General features: G+C 43.5%; 1 protein-coding gene across 1 annotated transcript in view; it reads left to right on the top strand.

The window, feature by feature from the left end:
* LOC115123575 (PR domain zinc finger protein 1-like) overlaps positions 1–18,501 on the top strand; it is a 22,563-nt gene extending 4,062 nt beyond the window's left edge. Inside the window, exons 3-7 of the mRNA XM_065008647.1 lie at positions 10,589–10,708; positions 12,153–12,405; positions 14,086–15,119; positions 16,677–16,805; positions 17,389–18,501. Of these exons, the coding sequence (XP_064864719.1) occupies positions 10,589–10,708; positions 12,153–12,405; positions 14,086–15,119; positions 16,677–16,805; positions 17,389–17,703 (1,851 nt within the window). The 3' untranslated portion in view covers positions 17,704–18,501. The remainder of the gene's footprint in view (positions 1–10,588; positions 10,709–12,152; positions 12,406–14,085; positions 15,120–16,676; positions 16,806–17,388) is intronic.
* Positions 18,502–19,409: the final 908 nt, after the last annotated feature.

Raw genomic sequence — 19,409 nt, 5'->3', positions numbered from 1 at the left:
GTTCAAGTCAGGGTCTTTTCCCTGTTTGTGAGGTGTGTGCTCGTTCAGTCAGTCAGTGCATTGGCGTCGGTATGGGGATTACTCCATGCTCTGTGATGCTGCCTGCTGCTTTAAGAGGATACGTTTCACAAACAGACAGTGTAATCCACAGGAGGCTGGTGAGGGGAGGATGGCTCATAATAATAGTTGTAATAAAGTGAATAGAGTGGTATCAAACATATGGTTTCCATGGGTTTGAAGTTGTTGGATGCAATTCCAGCCATTACTATGAGCCCTTCCTCCCCAATTAAGGTGCCACCAGCCACCTGTGGTGTAATCCCTAGAATGAGGGAAAAGTGGTAACTCTCTGTAAAATCAGAGGAGTGTGAGTCCAGGTGTGTTCAGGTAAATACCTGCATCCCCATCACCCTCTAATGATGTCTATCTGGAGTCTGGACAATGCTAAAGACTAGGGGGAATTACAGGTGTAGTCTGGGGTGGTATGGGACTAGGACAGTCCATCCACAATTCAGCAAGCAAGGAAAATAATAGACTGACATTAAACTGAAAAATAGTATATAGACAATATAACTCTTATATATTGTGTGTGTGTGTGTGTGTGTGTTTGGTTTTACTATCCTTGTGGGTACCAGCAGTCCTCACAAGGACAGTAAAACAAGGAAAGTTCAGACAGTGGGGGACATTTTGCCAGTCCCAACAAGGAAAAGCCTATTTTAGGCTTCGGGGTTAGGTTTAAAAAAAATATCATCTATACTGTATATACAAGTATTTATACAGTACCCCTTGACTTATTCCACATTTGTTGTGTGTTACAGCCCTAATCAATATACGCACAATATCCCATAATGACAAAGTGAAAACATGTTTTCAGAAATGTTAGCAAATGTGTTGATAATGAAATACATAAATATCGAATTTACATTTGTAATTTTTATTAGGATCCCCATTAGCTAACGTCGTAACACCATTTAACAAAACATTACAAACAACCACTAATCAAGACTTCAACGAGTAGACAATACAGACAATGAAATACCTGACAGGAAACTCAGTTGATGCTTTCTATTTCCTGTCCAGTCATATGGTCTATCGCATTAGATGTTCTTTCTATTTCCTGTCCAGTCATATGGTCTATCGCATTATATGTTCTGTCTATTTCCTGTCCAGTCATATGGTCTATCACATTAGATGTTCTTTCTATTTCCTGTCCAGTCATATGGTCTATCGCATTAGATGTTCTTTCTATTTCCTGTCCAGTCATATGGTCTATCGCATTAGATGTTCTTTCTATTTCCTGTCCAGTCATATGGTCTATCGCATTAGATGTTCTTTCTATTTCCTGTCCAGTCATATGGTCTATCGCATTAGATGTTCTTTCTATTTCCTGTCCAGTCATATGGTCTATCACATTAGATGTTCTTTCTATTTCCTGTCCAGTCATATGGTCTGTCACATTAGATGTTCTTTCTATTTCCTGTCCAGTCATATGGTCTATCACATTAGATGTTCTTTCTATTTCCTGTCCATGTCATATGGTCTATCACATTAGATGTTCTTTCTATTTCCTGTCCAGTCATATGGTCTATCACATTTAGATGTTCTTTCTATTTCCTGTCCAGTCATATGGTCTATCACATTAGATGTTCTTTCTATTTCCTGTCCATGTCATATGGTCTATCACATTAGATGTTCTTTCTATTTCCTGTCCAGTCATATGGTCTATCACATTAGATGTTCTTTCTATTTCCTGTCCAGTCATATGGTCTATCACATTAGATGTTCTTTCTATTTCCTGTCCAGTCATATGGTCTATCACATTAGATGTTCTTTCTATTTCCTGTCCAGTCATTTATGGTCTATCACATTAGATGTTCTTTCTATTTCCTGTCCAGTCATATGGTCTATCACATTAGATGTTCTTTCTATTTCCTGTCCAGTCATATGGTCTATCATTAGATGTTCTTTCTATTTCCTGTCCAGTCATATGGTCTATCGCATTAGATGTTCTTTCTATTTCCTGTCCAGTCATATGGTCTATCACATTAGATGTTCTTTCTATTTCCTGTCCAGTCATATGGTCTATCACATTAGATGTTCTTTCTATTTCCTGTCCAGTCATATGGTCTATCACATTAGATGTTCTTTCTATTTCCTGTCCAGTCATATGGTCTATCACATTAGATGTTCTTTCTATTTCCTGTCCAGTCATATGGTCTATCACATTAGATGTTCTTTCTATTTCCTGTCCAGTCATATGGTCTATCACATTAGATGTTCTTTCTATTTCCTGTCCAGTCATATGGTCTATCACATTAGATGTTTTTTTTTTCTTGAAGGTGGATTTTTTTTTTATTTTTATTTTACTAGGCAAGTCAGTTAAGAACAAATTCTTATTTTCAATGACGGCCTAGGAACAGTGGGTTAACTGCCTGTTCAGGGGCAGAACGACAGATTTTGTACCTTGTCAGCTTGGGGATTTGAACTTGCAACCTTTCGGTTACTAGTCCAATGCTCTAACCACTAGGCTACCCTGCCGATTAACTTTTTGCCTGAGAAATATGGATTGGTAAAGAGTTCCATTCAGCTGAGAAATATGGATTGGTAAAGAGTTCCTTTCAGCTATGGATCTGTATAAAACTGTAGATTTAAGGCGATTCGTTCTTGGTTTGGGTTGTTTTAGCTGCCCTGAATTTGCCTGTCTGGTTTGGTGGTTATACGTGTTGCTAGTATGTACTAACTGGCCTGAAAAATACTGTGTTTAAAAAACAAAATACAACATTCCTATAGAAAATCAGAAGACTGCATAGTAATTTGTTTTTAACGTGAAGCCATGAGAGATTCTAATGTGTTTGGATAATATTCATACGGTTAGAGCAATGAAGAGCTAATCTACCAGCCCTGTTTAGAGCAATGAAGAGCTAATCTACCAGCCCTGTTTAGAGCAATGAAGAGCTAATCTACCAGCCCTGTTTAGAGCAATGAAGAGCTAATCTACCAGCCCTGTTTAGAGCAATGAAGAGCTAATCTACCAGCCCTGTTTAGAGCAATGAAGAGCTAATCTGGCAGCCCTGTTTAGAGCAATGAAGAGCTAATCTACCAGCCCTGTTTAGAGCAATGAAGAGCTAATCTACCAGCCCTGTTTAGAGCAATGAAGAGCTAATCTACCAGCCCTGTTTAGAGCAATGAAGAGCTAATCTGGCAGCCCTGTTTAGAGCAATGAAGAGCTAATCTACCAGCCCTGTTTAGAGCAATGAAGAGCTAATCTGGCAGCCCTGTTTAGAGCAATGAAGAGCTAATCTACCAGCCCTGTTTAGAGCAATGAAGAGCTAATCTACCAGCCCTGTTTAGAGCAATGAAGAGTTAATCTACCAGCCCTGTTTAGAGCAATGAAGAGCTAATCTACCAGCCCTGTTTAGAGCAATGAAGAGTTAATCTACCAGCCCTGTTTAGAGCAATGAAGAGCTAATCTGGCAGCCCTGTTTAGAGCAATGAAGAGCTAATCTGGCAGCCCTGTTTAGAGCAATGAAGAGCTAATCTACCAGCCCTGTTTAGAGCAATGAAGAGCTAATCTGGCAGCCCTGTTTAGAGCAATGAAGAGCTAATCTACCAGCCCTGTTTTGAGCAATGAAGAGCTAATCTGCCAGCCCTGTTTAGAGAAATGAAGAGCCAATCTGGCAGCCCTGTTTAGAGCAATGAAGAGCTCATCTGGCAGCCCTGTTTAGTGCAATGAAGCGCTAATCTGCCAGCCCTATTTAGAGCAATGAAGAGCTAATCTACCAGCCCTGTTTAGAGCAATGAAGAGCTAATCTGCCAGCCCTGTTTAGAGCAACGAAGAGCTAATCTGCCAGCCCTGTTTAGAGCAATGAAGAGCTAATCTACCAGCCCTGTTTAGAGCAATGAAGAGCTAATCTACCAGCCCTGTTTAGAGCAATGAAGAGCTAATCTACCAGCCCTGTTTAGAGCAATGAAGAGCTAATCTGCCAGCCCTGTTTAGAGCAATGAAGAGCTAATCTGGCAGCCCTGTTTTGAGAAATGAAGAGCTAATCTGGCAGCCCTGTTTAGAGCAATGAAGAGCTAATCTGGCAGCACTGTTTAGAGCAATGAAGAGCTAATCTGGCAGCCCTGTTTAGAGCAATGAAGAGCTAATCTGGCAGCCCTGTTTAGAGAAATGAAGAGCTAATCTGGCAGCCCTGTTTAGAGCAATGAAGAGCTAATCTACCAGCCCTGTTTAGAGCAATGAAGAGCTAATCTACCATCCCTGTTTAGAGCAATGAAGAGCTAATCTGGCAGCCCTGTTTAGAGCAATGAAGAGCTAATCTACCAGCCCTGTTTAGAGCAATGAAGAGCTAATCTACCAGCCCTGTTTTGAGCCATTTGGAGCTTTTTTATATATCTTTCTTTGCTGCAGATGACCATACAACTGGACAGTACTCTAAGTGTGAAAGGACCAGGGATTGACCATATAACTGGACAGTACTCTAAGTGTGATAGGACCAGGGATTGACCATATAACCAGACAGTACTCTAAGTGTGAAAGGACCAGGGATTGACCATATAACCAGACAGTACTCTAAGTGTGAAAGGACCAGGGATTGACCATATAACTGGACAGTACTCTAAGTGTGAAAGGACCAGGGATTGACCATATAACCAGACAGTACTCTAAGTGTGAAAGGACCAGGGATTGACCATATAACTGGACAGTACTCTAAGTGTGATAGGACCAGGGATTGACCATATAACTGGACAGTACTCTAAGTGTGATAGGACCAGGGATTGACCATATAACTGGACAATACTCTAAGTGTGAAAGGACCAGGGACAAAAATCACCTGATTCAGGTGCCACATCACTCCCTTTGGCAGTGATTACAGCTGTGAGTCTTTCTGGGTAAATCTCTAAGAGGGTTCAACACCTGGATTGTGCAACATTTTCCCATCATTATTTCCTAAAATCTTCAAGCTCTGCCAAATTGGTTGTTGATCATTGCTAGACAACCATTTTCAGGTCTTGCCATAGATTTTCAGGTAGATTTAATTCAAAACTGTAGCTCAGTAACATTCACTGTCTTGTTGGTTTATTTGATATATTTCACCTTTATTTCACCAGGTAGGCTAGTTGAGAACAAGTTCTCATTTGCAACTGCGACCTGGCCAAGATAAAACGTAGCAATTCGACACATACAACAACACAGAGTTACACATGGAATAAACAAAACACAGTCAATAATACAGCAGAACAAAAGAAAACAAGAAGTATATATATAGTGAGTGAAAATGAGGTAAGATAAGGGAGCTAAGGCAATAAATAGGCCATGGTGGTGAAGTAATTACAATATTTTGCTTGTGCTTAGCTTAATTTTGCTTCTTTTTATCCTGAAAAACTTCCCAGTCTTAACGATTACAAGCATACCCATAACATGATGCAGCCACCACTATGCTTGAAAATATGGAGAGTGGTACAGTATGCAGTAATGTGTTGTATTGGATTTGCCCCAAACACAACTTTGTATTCAGGACAAAAGTTAATTGCTTTGCCACATTTTTTGCAGTATTACTTTAGTGCCTTGTTGCAAACAGGATGCATGTTTTTGAATACTTGTATTCATGTACAGGCTTCCTTCTTTTCACTCTGTCAATTAGGTTAGTATTGTGGAGTAACTACAATGTTGTTGATCCATGATCAGTTTTCTCCTATCACAGCCATTACACTCTGTAACTGTTTTAATGTCACCATTTGCCAATTGGTGAAATCCCTGAAGACGCCTGTATCGTTGTAGTGACTGGGTGTATTGATACACCATCCTAAGTTTAATTAATAACTTCACCATGCTCAAAGGGATATTCAATGTGAAGGTTTGCCCAATTCTGAGGTCATGAGTGCTCTGGAGCAAGTTTCATAAAATATCTCTCTGTACTTTGCTCAGTTCACCTCTCCTTCAATCCTGTCTAGTCTTCCAGTCCCTGCCGCTGAAAAACATCCCCACAGGATGATGCTGCCACCACCATGAATCACTGTAGAGATGGTGCCAGGTTTCTTCCAGACGTGGCACTTGGCATACAGGCCAAATAGTTCAATCTTGGTTTCATCAGACTGGAGAATCTTGTTTCTTATGGTCTGAGAAATCTTTAGGTGCCTTTTGACAAACTCCAAGCAAACTGTCAATGTGCCTTTTACTGAGGAGTGGCTTCCCTCTGGCCACTCCACCATGAAGGCCTGATTGGTGGAGTTTCGCAGAGATGGTTGTGTTTCTGGAAGGTTCTCCCATCTTCACAGAGGAACTCTGGAGCTCTGTCAGAGTGACCATCAGGTTTTTGGTCACCTACCTGACCAAGGACCTTCTCCCCCGATGGTTCAGTTTGGCCAGGTGGCAGCTCTAGGAAGAGTCTTGGTGGTTCCAAACTTCTTCCATTTAAAAATTATTGAGGCCACTGTGTTCTTGGGGACCTTCAATGCTGCAGAAAAGTTTTGGTACCCTTCCCCAGGCCTGTGCCTCGACACAATCCTGTCCTGGAACTCTACGGACAATTCCTTCAACCTCGTGGCTTGGTTTTTGCTCTGACATGCACTGTCAACTGTGGAACTTTATATAGACAGAAGTGTGCCTTTTCCAAATCATGTCCACTCAGTCGACGTTACCGCAGGTGAACTCTAATCAAGTTGTAGAAACATCTCAAGGATGATCACCTGAGCTCAATTTTGAGTCTAAATACTAATGTAAACAAGGTACATTTGCAAACATTTCTAAAAACCTGTTTTCGCTTCATCATTATGGGGTATTGTGTGTAGATTGAGTGGGAAAAACAATATTTAATGCATTTTAGAATAAGACGGTAACGTAACAAAATGTGGAAAAAGTGAAGGGGTCTGAATACTTTCCGAATGCACTGTATTATACAGCATACATATAGCCCTGTATCTATCTTCAAAGGTGACAGTATGAGTCAGCAATTACCATGACTATAGGTCCTCTAGGGTTTAGTGCCGTTGGTTTCCCGATATGATAGGGGTGTGTCCAACAACACCCTATCCCTTCATCCCCGCCCCGGAGGCTAGAGACAGAGGGGGTAAGTTTCACAAGTAACACCTTCAGGAGCGAGAACAAGAGTTGTGTTCTGATTAACTCATTAAATATTTACGGTGTGAAAGAGGACAGCTTTCCTTTTCACACTCTCAAAGTGAATGCCAGTTGTCATTGAGAAACTCTTTTCATAAAAGCTTCCTCTAACCTGTGTTTTTCTACTGGCGTGACTTTATATGTGCTGAAATGGTGGGAACGTCTACTGGCTTGGCTTACTTTATATGTGCTGAAATGGTGGGAACGTCTACTGGCTTGGCTTACTTTATATGTGCTGAAATGGTGGGAACGTCTACTGGCTTGGCTTACTTTATATGTGCTGAAATGGTGGAAACGTCTACTGGCTTGGCTTTATATGTGCTGAAATGGTTGGAACGTCTACTGGCTTGGCTTTATATGTGCTGAAATGGTGGGAACGTCTACTGGCTTGGCTTTATATGTTCTGAAATGGTGGGAACGTCTACTGGCTTGGCTTACTTTATATGTGCTGAAATGGTGGGAACGTCTGCTGGCTTGGCTTACTTTATATGTGCTGAAATGGTGGGAACGTCTGCTGGCTTGGCTTACTTTATATGTGCTGAAATGGTTGGAACGTCTACTGGCTTGGCTTACTTTATATGTGCTGAAATGGTGGGAACGTCTGCTGGCTTGGCTTTATATGTTCTGAAATGGTGGGAACGTCTACTGGCTTGGCTTACTTTATATGTGCTGAAATGGTGGGAACGTCTGCTGGCTTGGCTTACTTTATATGTGCTGAAATGGTTGGAACGTCTACTGGCTTGGCTTACTTTATATGTGCTGAAATGGTGGGAACGTCTACTGGCTTGGCTTTATATGTGCTGAAATGGTGGGAACGTCTACTGGCGTGGCTTACTTTATATGTGCTGAGATGGTTGGAACGTCTACTGGGTTGGCTTTATATGTGCTGGAATGGTGGGAACGTCTACTGGCTTGGCTTTATATGTTCTGAAATGGTGGGAACGTCTGCTGGCTTGGCTTACTTTATATGTGCTGAAATGGTTGGAACGTCTACTGGCTTGGCTTACTTTATATGTGCTGAAATGGTGGGAACGTCTACTGGCTTGGCTTTATATGTGCTGAAATGGTGGGAACGTCTTCACACTTCACACAGTTTGGATGAGATGATTGAGTTACGTGTACAGTGCATTTGGAAAGTATTCAGATCCCTTCCCTTTTTTACATTTTGTTACGTTACAGGGCTATTCTAAAATTGATTAAATTACTTGTTCCCCCCATCAATCTATACACAATAGCATAATGACAAAGCAAAAATATTTTTTTGTAAAAAAAAAAAAATCACATTTAATTAAAAAAACAAATGAAATACCTTTATTTACATAAGTATTAAAACCCTTTGCTATGAGACTCAGGTGCATCCTGTTTCCATTGATCATCCATGAGATGTTTCTACATCTTGACTGGAGTCCACCTGTTGTAAATCTGATTGAGTGGACCTGATTTGAAAAGGTACACACCAAGAGCCTGATGGTTACTCTGACAGAGCTCCAGAGTTCCTCTGAGGAGATGGGAGAACCTTTCAGAAGGACAACCATCTCTGCAGCACACCACCAATCAGTCCTTTATGGTAGAATGGCCTGACGGAAGCCACTCCTCAGTTAAAGGCACATGACAGCCTGCTTGTAGTTTGCCAAAAGGCACCTAAAGGACTTTCAGACCATGAGAAACAAGATTCTCTAGTCTGATAAAACCAAAATGGAACTATTTGGCCTGAATGCCAAGTGTCACGTCTGGAAGAATCATGGCACCATCCCTAAGGTGAAGCATGGTGGTCGCAGCATCATCCTGTGGGGATGTTTTTCAGCGGCAGGGACTGGGAGGCTAGTCTGGATCGATGCAAAGATGAACAGAGCAAAGTACAGAGAGATCCTTGATGAAAACCTGGTCCAGAGCACTCATGACCTCAGACTGGGGTGAAGGTACACCTTCCAACAGGACAATGACCCTAAGCACACAGCCAAGACAATGCAGGAGTGACTTAGGGACAAATCTCTGAATGTCCTTGAGTGGCCCAGCCAGATTCCGGATTTGAACCAGAATTAACATCTCTGGAGAAATCTGAAAATAGCTGTGCAGCGACGCTCTCCATCCAACCTGACAGAGCTTGAGAGGATCTGCAAAGAAGAATGGGAGAAACTCCCCAAATACCGGTGTGCCAAGATTGTAGCGTCATACCCAAGAAGACTCGATGCTGTAATCACTGCCAAAGGTACTTCAACAAAGTACTGAGTAAAGGGTCTGAATACTTATGTAAATGTTATTTCAGTTTTTTATTTTTCTGAAAACCTGTTTTTGCTTTGTCATTATGGGGTATTGTGTGTAGATTGATTAAGGGGACTACATTATTGCATCGATTGTAGAATAAGGCTGTAACGTAGTAAATGTCTTAAAGTAACGGAATGTCATTTCTCTTTGCTTATTTGGGCTGTTCTTGCCATAATATGGACTTGTTCTTTAACCAAATAGGGCTATTTTCTGTATACCACCCCTACCTTGTCACAACACAACTGATTGGCTCAAACGTATTAAGAAGGAAAGAAATTCCACAAATGTTAACAAGGCACACCTGTTAATTGAAATGCATTCCAGGTGACTACCTCATGAAGCTGGTTGAGAGAATGCCAAGAGTGTGCAAAGCAGTCATCAAGGCAAAGGGTGGCTACTTTGAAGAATCTCAATTTTGAAATATAGTCAGGAAGTTAATGCTTGGTCGCAAATGGGTCTTCCAAATGGACAATGACCCCAAGCATACTTCGAAAGTTGTGGTAAAATGGCTTAAGGACAACAAAGTCAAGGTATTGAAGTGGCCATCACAAAGCTCTGACCTCAATCCTATAGAACATTTATGGGCAGAACTGAAAAAGTGTGTGTGAGCAAGGAGGCCTACAAACCTGACTCAGTTACACCAGCTTTGTCAGGAGGAATGGGCCAAAATTCACCCAACGTATTGTGGGAAGCTTGTGGAAGGCTACCCAAAACAGTTGACCCAAGTTAAACAATTTAAAGGAAATGCTACCAAATACTAATTGGGAACACACTGGGAATGTGATGAAAGAAATAAAATCTGAAATAAATTATTCTCTACTATTAATCTGACATCTTAAAATAATGTGGTGATCCTAACTGACCTAAGACAGGGAATTTTTACTATGATTAAATGTCAGGAATTGTGAAACTGAGTTTAAATGTACTTGGATAAGGTGTATGTAAACTTCCAACTGCAACTGTATATACATTTGTGTGTTATTGTTGGTTTAGTCTGTATGAAACATTTACAATAACATGTTTGAAAGAAAGGAAACAGTTTCCTCGTGTGTGGCTAGTTAGCTGGAACTACCATATATCTGACATGACAGTCAGAGGTTGTATCCAAGAGAATCTTACTCTAAGTTTTCTCAATGGGCATTCGCTTTGTCATCTTATCTTCTGAATGGTCCATTGTTTGATGATGTTATTTCCTGTGTGGTACAGGTGCTTGGAGTGACCAGTCGGGAACTCATTCCGAAGGGGACGCGGTTCGGCCCTCTGGTTGGCCAGAGCTACACCAATGACACGGTGCCCAAAGATGCCAACAGGAATTACTTCTGGAGGGTAAATGAGGGTCATTGTGGGAACTCATTTTGGTCATATCCAGTTAAATTCTAAAAAGGGGGAGGGGGGGGGCAACAATTGGCACTTGTGGTCTCACATCCTGTGTAATATCTGTTTGTGTGTGTTTCTATGCCAGCCGTGTGTCATTTTTTAAATTTCCTGCACAGACTGTGTATGATAATGTGTGTTTGCTCATTGGTGAGAAGGCAGCATGAGGTCACACACACACAGCTGTTTAGTTTCACTGACACCGTGGTTCTCCTCTCTCTGCTCCTCTCTCCGCTACTTTCGGCAGTGCCATGGTCTCACTGCCGGGAAACACATACTGTAGCACACACACAAACAAGCACACTGACTAAGCAAGGAAGTGGCTTAGGGTCTGCGAGCCACGACTTCCACTTGCAAATAACACAGCTAACGGGCGTAGGCCTGCAAACAGCATAGTCATGATGACAGACCTACAGATACAGTCCCGACACAACATCTAAACAACGGGGCCACAACACAGACATGAGATCAACATAGATGACCTAGACACTAAAGTCATGAGTCAATCTGCAAATAACACGACTTCCAGACAAAGAGCAGCAGACAAAGTGATGTAAAGAGCTTATCAGAGAAAGTGATGTAAAGAGCTTAGCAGAGAAAGTGATGTAAAGAGCTTAGCAGAGAAAGTGATATAAAGAGCTTAGCAGAGAAAGTGATGTAAAGAGCTTAGCAGAGAAAGTGATATAAAGAGCTTAGCAGAGAAAGTGATGTAAAGAGCTTAGCAGAGAAAGTGATATAAAGAGCTTAGCAGAGAAAGTGATATAAAGAGCTTAGCAGAGAAAGTGATGTAAAGAGCTTAGCAGAGAAAGTGATATAAAGAGCTTAGCAGAGAAAGTGATATAAAGAGCTTAGCAGAGAAAGTGGTGTAAAGAGCTTAGCAGAGAAAGTGATGTAAAGAGCTTAGCAGAGAAAGTGATGTAAAGAGCTTAGCAGAGAAAGTGATGTAAAGAGCTTAGCAGAGAAAGAGGGAAAGGGTGATAGAGCAGAAAAGCAGAGAGAAAGATCCAACTGAATGTAGTCTGAGAGGGACTATTGTAAGAAAACACTGTCATCGGTCGTTGTGTCAATTCGACCGACTGTTTTGCTCTCCAGGAATGTGTAGTCATTTAGGTGCGCTATATGGGAACATAGGTCTGATTGAAGTTAGAGTGGTATAACTTTGCACAGTCGATTGTGAGCGGACTCGAGTAGAGTCATCATACTGTCATTCCAGTCGATGATCAATGTCAAAAACAAAACCCACAGAATAAGCCCACCCCCACCCAAAACCCACAGATTAACCCCCCCACCTTCACCCAAAACCCACAGATTAACCCCATATATATATATATATATATATATATATATATATATATATATATATATATATATATTCCCTCTCTTCCTCTCTGTCCAGGTGTTTTCAGAGGGTCGGTTACATCACATCCTGGATGGCTTGGACGAGGAGAAGAGTAACTGGATGCGCTACGTCAACCCAGCCCGTTGTCACGGAGACCAGAATCTGGCGGCGTGCCAGACTGGCATGGCCATCTACTTCTACACGGTGAGAGCCGTACCACAGGGCCAGGAGCTGCTTGTGTGGTACTGCCCGGAGTTAGCCAACCGCCTCAACTACACACCCCCAGGAGAGCTCGCCACAGAGAGAATTGGTACGTTTTGTAATGCAGAGGTCTGAAACTTGTGGCACAGGAGCTATCTCCAGCGCGCAAACTGCTGTTTTGTGGCCCCCTCGACTAACATCAGATTCATATTGGAATGAAGCCTGCTACTAATGCACTTAATACATTTTACTGCTAGGCCAGGCTAACAGATCCAATCCCATTTCATCCAATCCAATAAGGCATGGGACAATGTGGAATCTCTGATGCTTGTATTCACTGTGGTGAGTGGAGGAGAGAGAAAATCAATTTGATCAATGAGTGTTCGGAACAACGGAGCAATTCCTAGAGTTTCCTAGAGCTTTGGGTGGATATTCAAAGTGGGTGGATATTCAAAGCCGAAAGCGCTGTCAAAGGTCCAGGCGCCTGACACAATCTTTGTGTGGGTGTTTAACCAGTAATAAAAGTCACACCCACAGGCCTTTGTGAAGGAGGGAGACAAAGAAAGGAGAGAAGATCTAGCTCCATGTGTCACCAAGAGAGGTTTTGTCTCTTCGTAAGGCGAGACCAATTTCAGGTCTCAAAGCAAGGTTTCAGTTTCCTTTTTTCCAATGCACACATACACATACATACTCTCTCTTTTCCTCTCACACGCACACACACTCTCTCATTCACACACACACACACACAAACAAGGCTTCTGTGTGTGAGTGTGTGAGTGTGTGTTGGGTGTGAGTGAGAGAGAGAGTGTGTCTTTGTTGGGTGTGTTTGTGAGAGAGAGAGTGTCTGTGTGTGTGTGTGTGTGTTGGGTGGGTGTGTGTGTGTTGGATGGGTGTGTGTTGTGTTGTGATGTCTGTCTGTCTGTCTGTCTGTCTTGGACAGAGTGTATGGGGCCTTTTTAAAGAAGTAGCTCTGATTTAACTAAGAGTTACTGTATATAACACTGAATTCAACTAAGAGTTACTGTATATAACACTGAATTCAACTAAGATTTACTGTATATAACACTGAATTCAACTAAGAGTTACTGTATATAACGCTCTGAATTCATTTAACTGATATCAAAAAGAATCAAGACTCCATTTGACTAGGTTGGGATGTGACTGTGTAAAGCCCATTCACCAGCCAACACACACAGCTCTGCTAGCTGGAACTTGTCTCCTATAACCACTCTCTCCCTCCCTCAGCTTAATCTGGGCCCTGATCAGCCGACTAATGTTTCACCTTCAGTGTCAGCTTCCATAGAGCGCCCGGACAGGTCTGTTAGTGAGAAGCAGATGATCTTAACAGCTGACTGATATAGGTCTGAGATCTGAGACGAGTTCATAAAAAGTAGAAAACAACTGGTTGAACTGGAGTTATTTCCTCTTTTAGAGTGGAGTGAGAGGCTGAGAACTAGAGAAGTGATGTCATAGATAGGGGCACAGTGGACATGGTCTCACACTGAAGGTATGTGTGTCGGGTGGTGTGTCTGTGGCGATGGGTTCCACTGTAAAAAGGGAGTGACACTGACTCATAAACAATGGCTTCTACTGTAAAAAGAGAGTGACACCGACTCAAACAATGGATTCTACTCTAAAAAAGAGAGACTGCAACTTGCGATTGTGTCATGTGCATCCCATGTGTAGTACAGTTGACTAAACTCATCGAGCTGCAAATGATAGTTTCAAGGTACTTTCGTGCAGCAACATTTTACCCTAAGTATGTGTGTGTGTCTTTTTTGTCCCACAGAGCACAACCAGGTTTGCGGGAAGAGGGGGTACAGCATGTCCGAAATCCTGAGGAAGGAGCCCACCAAGACCCATTCCACTTGCCCCCTACTCCCCGAATCCACACTGTCCCCAACCTGCAGCCCTGTCCTACCCCTCAGCCCCCGTTTGGTCTTCCCCAGCTACCCACCTATCCTATACTGTGCCCCCCCCATCCAAAGAAGAACCCTGGACAGCAGCCCTGTCACCCCCCACATGCACTTTCCTGTCAATCCTACCCCAGGTGTCTCCATCACACCCAAACATTACCCAGAGTCCTCAGTGCCAGGCCAGATGTACCTCAGTCAACAGTGCAGTCCCTACCGCATACCTCACTATCCACTTGGCCTTAACAGCATACGACCTCACATATACCCCCTGTGCAGTGACAGACTAGCTCCACATATACCACTTCCACCTCACATGCTGCCCTTTGAGGGGTACCCACACTTCCTGCACCCATCAGCCAATGGACACAAAGAGCTCCCGGTTTCACTGACCACTACACACAAAGACCTCTCACTAACCAATGGCAGCAGAGATATGCCCTTTGCACTGACAAAAAAACACGTAATTTGTTTGACGACCAGTGGGCGCAAACATCTTGGTGACCTTATGCCCTCACCAAAACAATACCTCAAAAACCTCACTGTGACACCAACAGACAACATCATGGACTCTAAACATGCCCCTGCCAGCAGCACCTTCGATAACCAGCCTCTACCAGCCACGTCCAGGGCCTCCTCCATGGCCTCATCCCCTCTCGCACCCAGGGGAGGCTCACCGCCGGCAGGCCTGGCTGCCTCCTCTGACGACCTCCCCTCCAAGCCCACATCCGCCCTGCTGAGTTCCAGCCACAGTGCAGAGGAAGGGGCAGGAGACCTGCGGAAGGCCAGACGTGGTAGACGGGTCATCGGGTACAAGACCCTGTCCTACCCCCTCACCAGGAAGAACGGGAAGATCCGGTACGAGTGCAACGTCTGCAGCAAGATCTTCGGGCAGCTGTCCAACCTCAAGGTCAGTCAGTCCCCCGTTAAATAACTGTCTAACCTCAAGGTCAGTCAGTCCCCCGATAAATAACTGTCCAACCTCGAGGTCAGTCAGTCCCCCGTTAAATAACTGTCCAACCTCAAGGTCAGTCAGTCCCCCGTTAAATAACTGTCCAACCTCAAGGTCAGTAAGTCCCCCGTTAAATAACTGTCCAACTTCGAGGTCAGTCAGTCCCCCGTTAAATAACTGTCCAACCTCAAGGTCAGTCAGTCCCCCGTTAAATAACTGTCCAACCTCAAGGTCAGTCAGTCCCCCGTTAAATAACTGTCCAACCTCGAGGTCAGTCCCCCGTTAAATAACTGTCCAACCTCGAGGTCAGTCAGTCCCCCGTTAAATAACTGTCCAACCTCGAGGTCAGTCAGTCCCCCGTTAAATAACTGTCTAACCTCAAGGTCAGTCAGTCCCCCGTTAAATAACTGTCCAACCTCAAGGTCAGTCAGTCCCCCGTTAAATAACTGTCCAACCTCAAGGTCAGTCAGTCCCCCGTTAAATAACTGTCCAACCTCAAGGTCAGTCAGTCCCCCGTTAAATAACTGTCCAACCTCGAGGTCAGTCAGTCCCCGTTAAATAATTGTCCAACCTCAAGGTCAGTCAGTCCCCCGTTAAATAACTGTCCAACCTCAAGGTCAGTCAGTCCCCCGTTAAATAACTGTCCAACCTCGAGGTCAGTCAGTCCCCCGTTAAATAATTGTCCAACCTCAAGGTCAGTCAGTCCCCCGTTAAATAACTGTCCAACCTCAAGGTCAGTCAGTCCCCTGTTAAATAACTGTCCAACCTCGAGGTCAGTCAGTCCCCCGTTAAATAACTGTCCAACCTCAAGGTCAGTAAGTCCCCCGTTAAATAACTGTCCAACCTCAGGGTCAGTCAGTCCCCCGTTAAATAATTGTCTAACCTCAAGGTCAGTCAGTCCCCCGTTAAATAACTGTCCAACCTCAAGGTCAGTCAGTCCCCCGTTAAATAACTGTCCAACCTCGAGGTCAGTCAGTCCCCCGTTAAATAACTGTCCAACCTCAAGGTCAGTAAGTCCCCCGTTAAATAACTGTCCAACCTCGAGGTCAGTCAGTCCCCCGTTAAATAACTGTCCAACCTCGAGGTCAGTCAGTCCCCCGTTAAATAACTGTCCAACCTCAAGGTCAGTCAGTCCCCCGTTAAATAACTGTCCAACCTCAAGGTCAGTCAGTCCCCCGTTAAATAACTGTCCAACCTCAAGGTCAGCCAGTCCCCTATTAAATAGCCAATATTGGAGATTACAAGTACATTATGTCTAGATGATAGTTTATGTTGATAGGACATCATGATTTAAATAGATTTGTTTATAGAATAGTTTGTGGTCATATGCACATCCTTAAAAAGCTAAGGTGCGGGGGCAATTAAGTATGCATGAAAATAACAGAACGGCCCGCACACTTTTCATGAAATAGATTTGTCTCATCCTGTTTTTTTGTCTTTTCGCTTCTTTTATGTTATTTTTAATTCTATCATTCTATGTTTCTTCCTCCTTGCTATTCTGTTGCCTTTCTCCAGGTTCACCTGCGTGTCCACAGTGGAGAGCGGCCCTTTAGGTGTCACACCTGCACTAAGGACTTCACCCAGCTGGCCCACCTCCAGAAACACTTCCTGGTTCACACTGGGGAGAAGCCACATGAGTGCCAGGTACAGAAGGCTGAGATCTGATTATCTGCTTATCTAGATATCTCTGTGCCTGTCGGTCTGTTTATCTGGAATATCTATTTATCTATCTGTCTGTGTGTCTGTCTGTTTATCTAGAATATCTCTGTGCCTGTCTGTCTGTTTATCTGGAATATCTATTTATCTATCTGTCTGTGTCTGTCTGTCTGCCTGTCTGTCTGTCTGTCTGTCTGTCTGTCTGTCTGTCTGTCTGTCTGTCTGTCTGTCTGTCTGTCTGTCTGTCTGTCTGTCTGTCTGTCTGTCTGTCTGTCTGTCTGTCTGTCTGTCTGTCTGTCTGTCTGTCTGTCTGTCTGTCTGTGTGTCTGTCTGTTTATCTCGAATATCTGTCTGTCTGTCTTTCTGCCTGTCTGTCTGTTTCTGTCTGTCTGTTTCTGTCTGTCCCACAGTGTCACTATGCCATACCCCCCAAAATGCCCATGAGACTACAAAACATTGCTTAATCAAGCCTCTTTTCCAACATTAGCAAGCATGAAATCTTTGCCTTTACGTCAACTAACATTTTAACCTCTCTCATTGCTTTGTGCTCCATCTTTTTCCCTCACTCCAGGTGTGCCGCAAGCGCTTCAGTAGCACCAGCAACCTGAAGACCCACCTGCGTCTCCACTCAGGCGAGAGGCCCTACCAGTGCAAGCTGTGGAGCGGCCCGATTCACCCCAACATGTTCACCTTAAGCTCCACAAGCGCCTGCACACTGTCGAGCGCCCACACCGGTGCCCACTCTGTCCACGCTCCTAACTCCACCACTGCCTCCTCCAGGTGCACCTCCAGGGCTTCTGCCCCGCTGGCTCCACCCTCTCAGGCTCCGCCCCCTCAGCTGAAGAGCTTCACTGCATCAACACCGAGATGGAACAGTTCGACCTGAGAAAGGCGGCAGAACGCTGAAAGAAGATGGTGATGGAGGCCGGAGAAATGGAACACCTACATCAGAGTCTTACTGCAAGAGATGAGAACCTCCAGCCACCAAGCGAGCGCTGATAAGAATGTGTTGTTCCTGGAGCTTGGTTTCTACGAAGCAGCAGCAGCAAGGTAGTCCTCGGTCCTTAGAGGCTGCAGCATCGCAGCCTCCCTCTGCATGCTGGCCATATCAAACCTGAGTCGGTCATATGATATATCAAACCACTAATACCCTTTCACACTACTGAGCCTAGACATCCCAAGCCCAGCTGTACTTCACTGGCCTGATTGATTATTCATCCACATTATTTCCTGGAAACATATACTGGAAAGGACAATGTGAAAAAGAAATACCCGGCAAAGTACAGCTTGGTCTAAAGTTATAGTGTGGAAAGGGTACAAGAGACAGCTACCTATAATCCATCATGCTGACAGTGGCTGATAGTGACCTTGACTGTTGGAAGCAAGGCTTTGTCTCCATGACAGGGGTCTTTCCTCTCAAGGCTATGGGAAGAAGTGGGACAACCATGAGAACCTTATTGTGAGAGCATATAAACATGAGACTTGTATTGTACCTATTAAATCCTCAGCCTTATTATTCATTTAAGCAGCTTATTGTAACCTGAGGAAGCCAGAAAGACAGGGAGATTTGTGATCAAACGTTTATATGTTTACTACCATCTGCTTTTGTACTACTTGACCATGTGGAGTAATAACAGAAATGAGACAATTCATGTCTTACTTTAAATTTGTATGTGTTTATTCACTTTTTCTGTGTGTGAGTTGATTTACTGAATTGATTTAATGAGTTGATTTAATGTGCCACATGTCAAAGGAAGTTGTTATCTTGATGAATTCTCCTTCCTACTGCAGTCGCCCACATTGTGTTTCAGAGCCCTGGTAATGAATGACAAGTCGCTGATACATACTCACATGTACGGTAGCTCTCTCTCACACATACACACACACACACACACACACACACACACACACACACACACACTTCAGAAAATCTGCTTTTCAAATCAAAACTAATTATTACCGATGTGTGATCAGAATCAGATGTTAATCAGGATTCAGAGTTTGAAATGAGATAAGCGTGTGTGTGTGTGTGTGTGTATGTGTGTGTGTGTGTGTGTGTGTGTGTTAAGTGCGTCCGTCCATGTATTCTCTCTCAAATTTATCACTTCCAGTTGCCAGCAGCAGTTGAACTCATACATACGGGAAACTGTTCACACATGAGATGCTCCTCACTTTCGATCACATACACAACCACCCACTCTCTATGTCCCACACACTACTATTGAGACCAATGTGCTGACTCCCCAGAGATTTGGAAGATGAAACTGAAACACATGCGTAAATGATTCATTTAGTTTCCTGCAACAATCCAGTAAATTGTTATACAGGGTATCGATTTAGACCACAACTTATTCAAAGTTCTGTCCCCACCATTTCCCCTTTCACTCAAGGATACATCTCACACACACACACACACACACACACACACACACACACACACACACACACACACACACACACACACACACACACACACACACACACACACACACACACACACACACACACACACACACACGAAGTCCCCAACTGGCGGCTTCATTAAATAGTACCCACAAGACACCATGCTCCAAATACTCAACTAGTCAAAAG

The sequence above is a fragment of the Oncorhynchus nerka genome, linkage group LG24 (genome assembly GCF_034236695.1).
Source record: "Oncorhynchus nerka isolate Pitt River linkage group LG24, Oner_Uvic_2.0, whole genome shotgun sequence".
Lineage (NCBI taxonomy): Eukaryota > Metazoa > Chordata > Actinopteri > Salmoniformes > Salmonidae > Oncorhynchus > Oncorhynchus nerka.
Note: the sequence above shows the minus strand (reverse complement) of the source record. Positions and strands in the feature narration are given on the sequence as shown.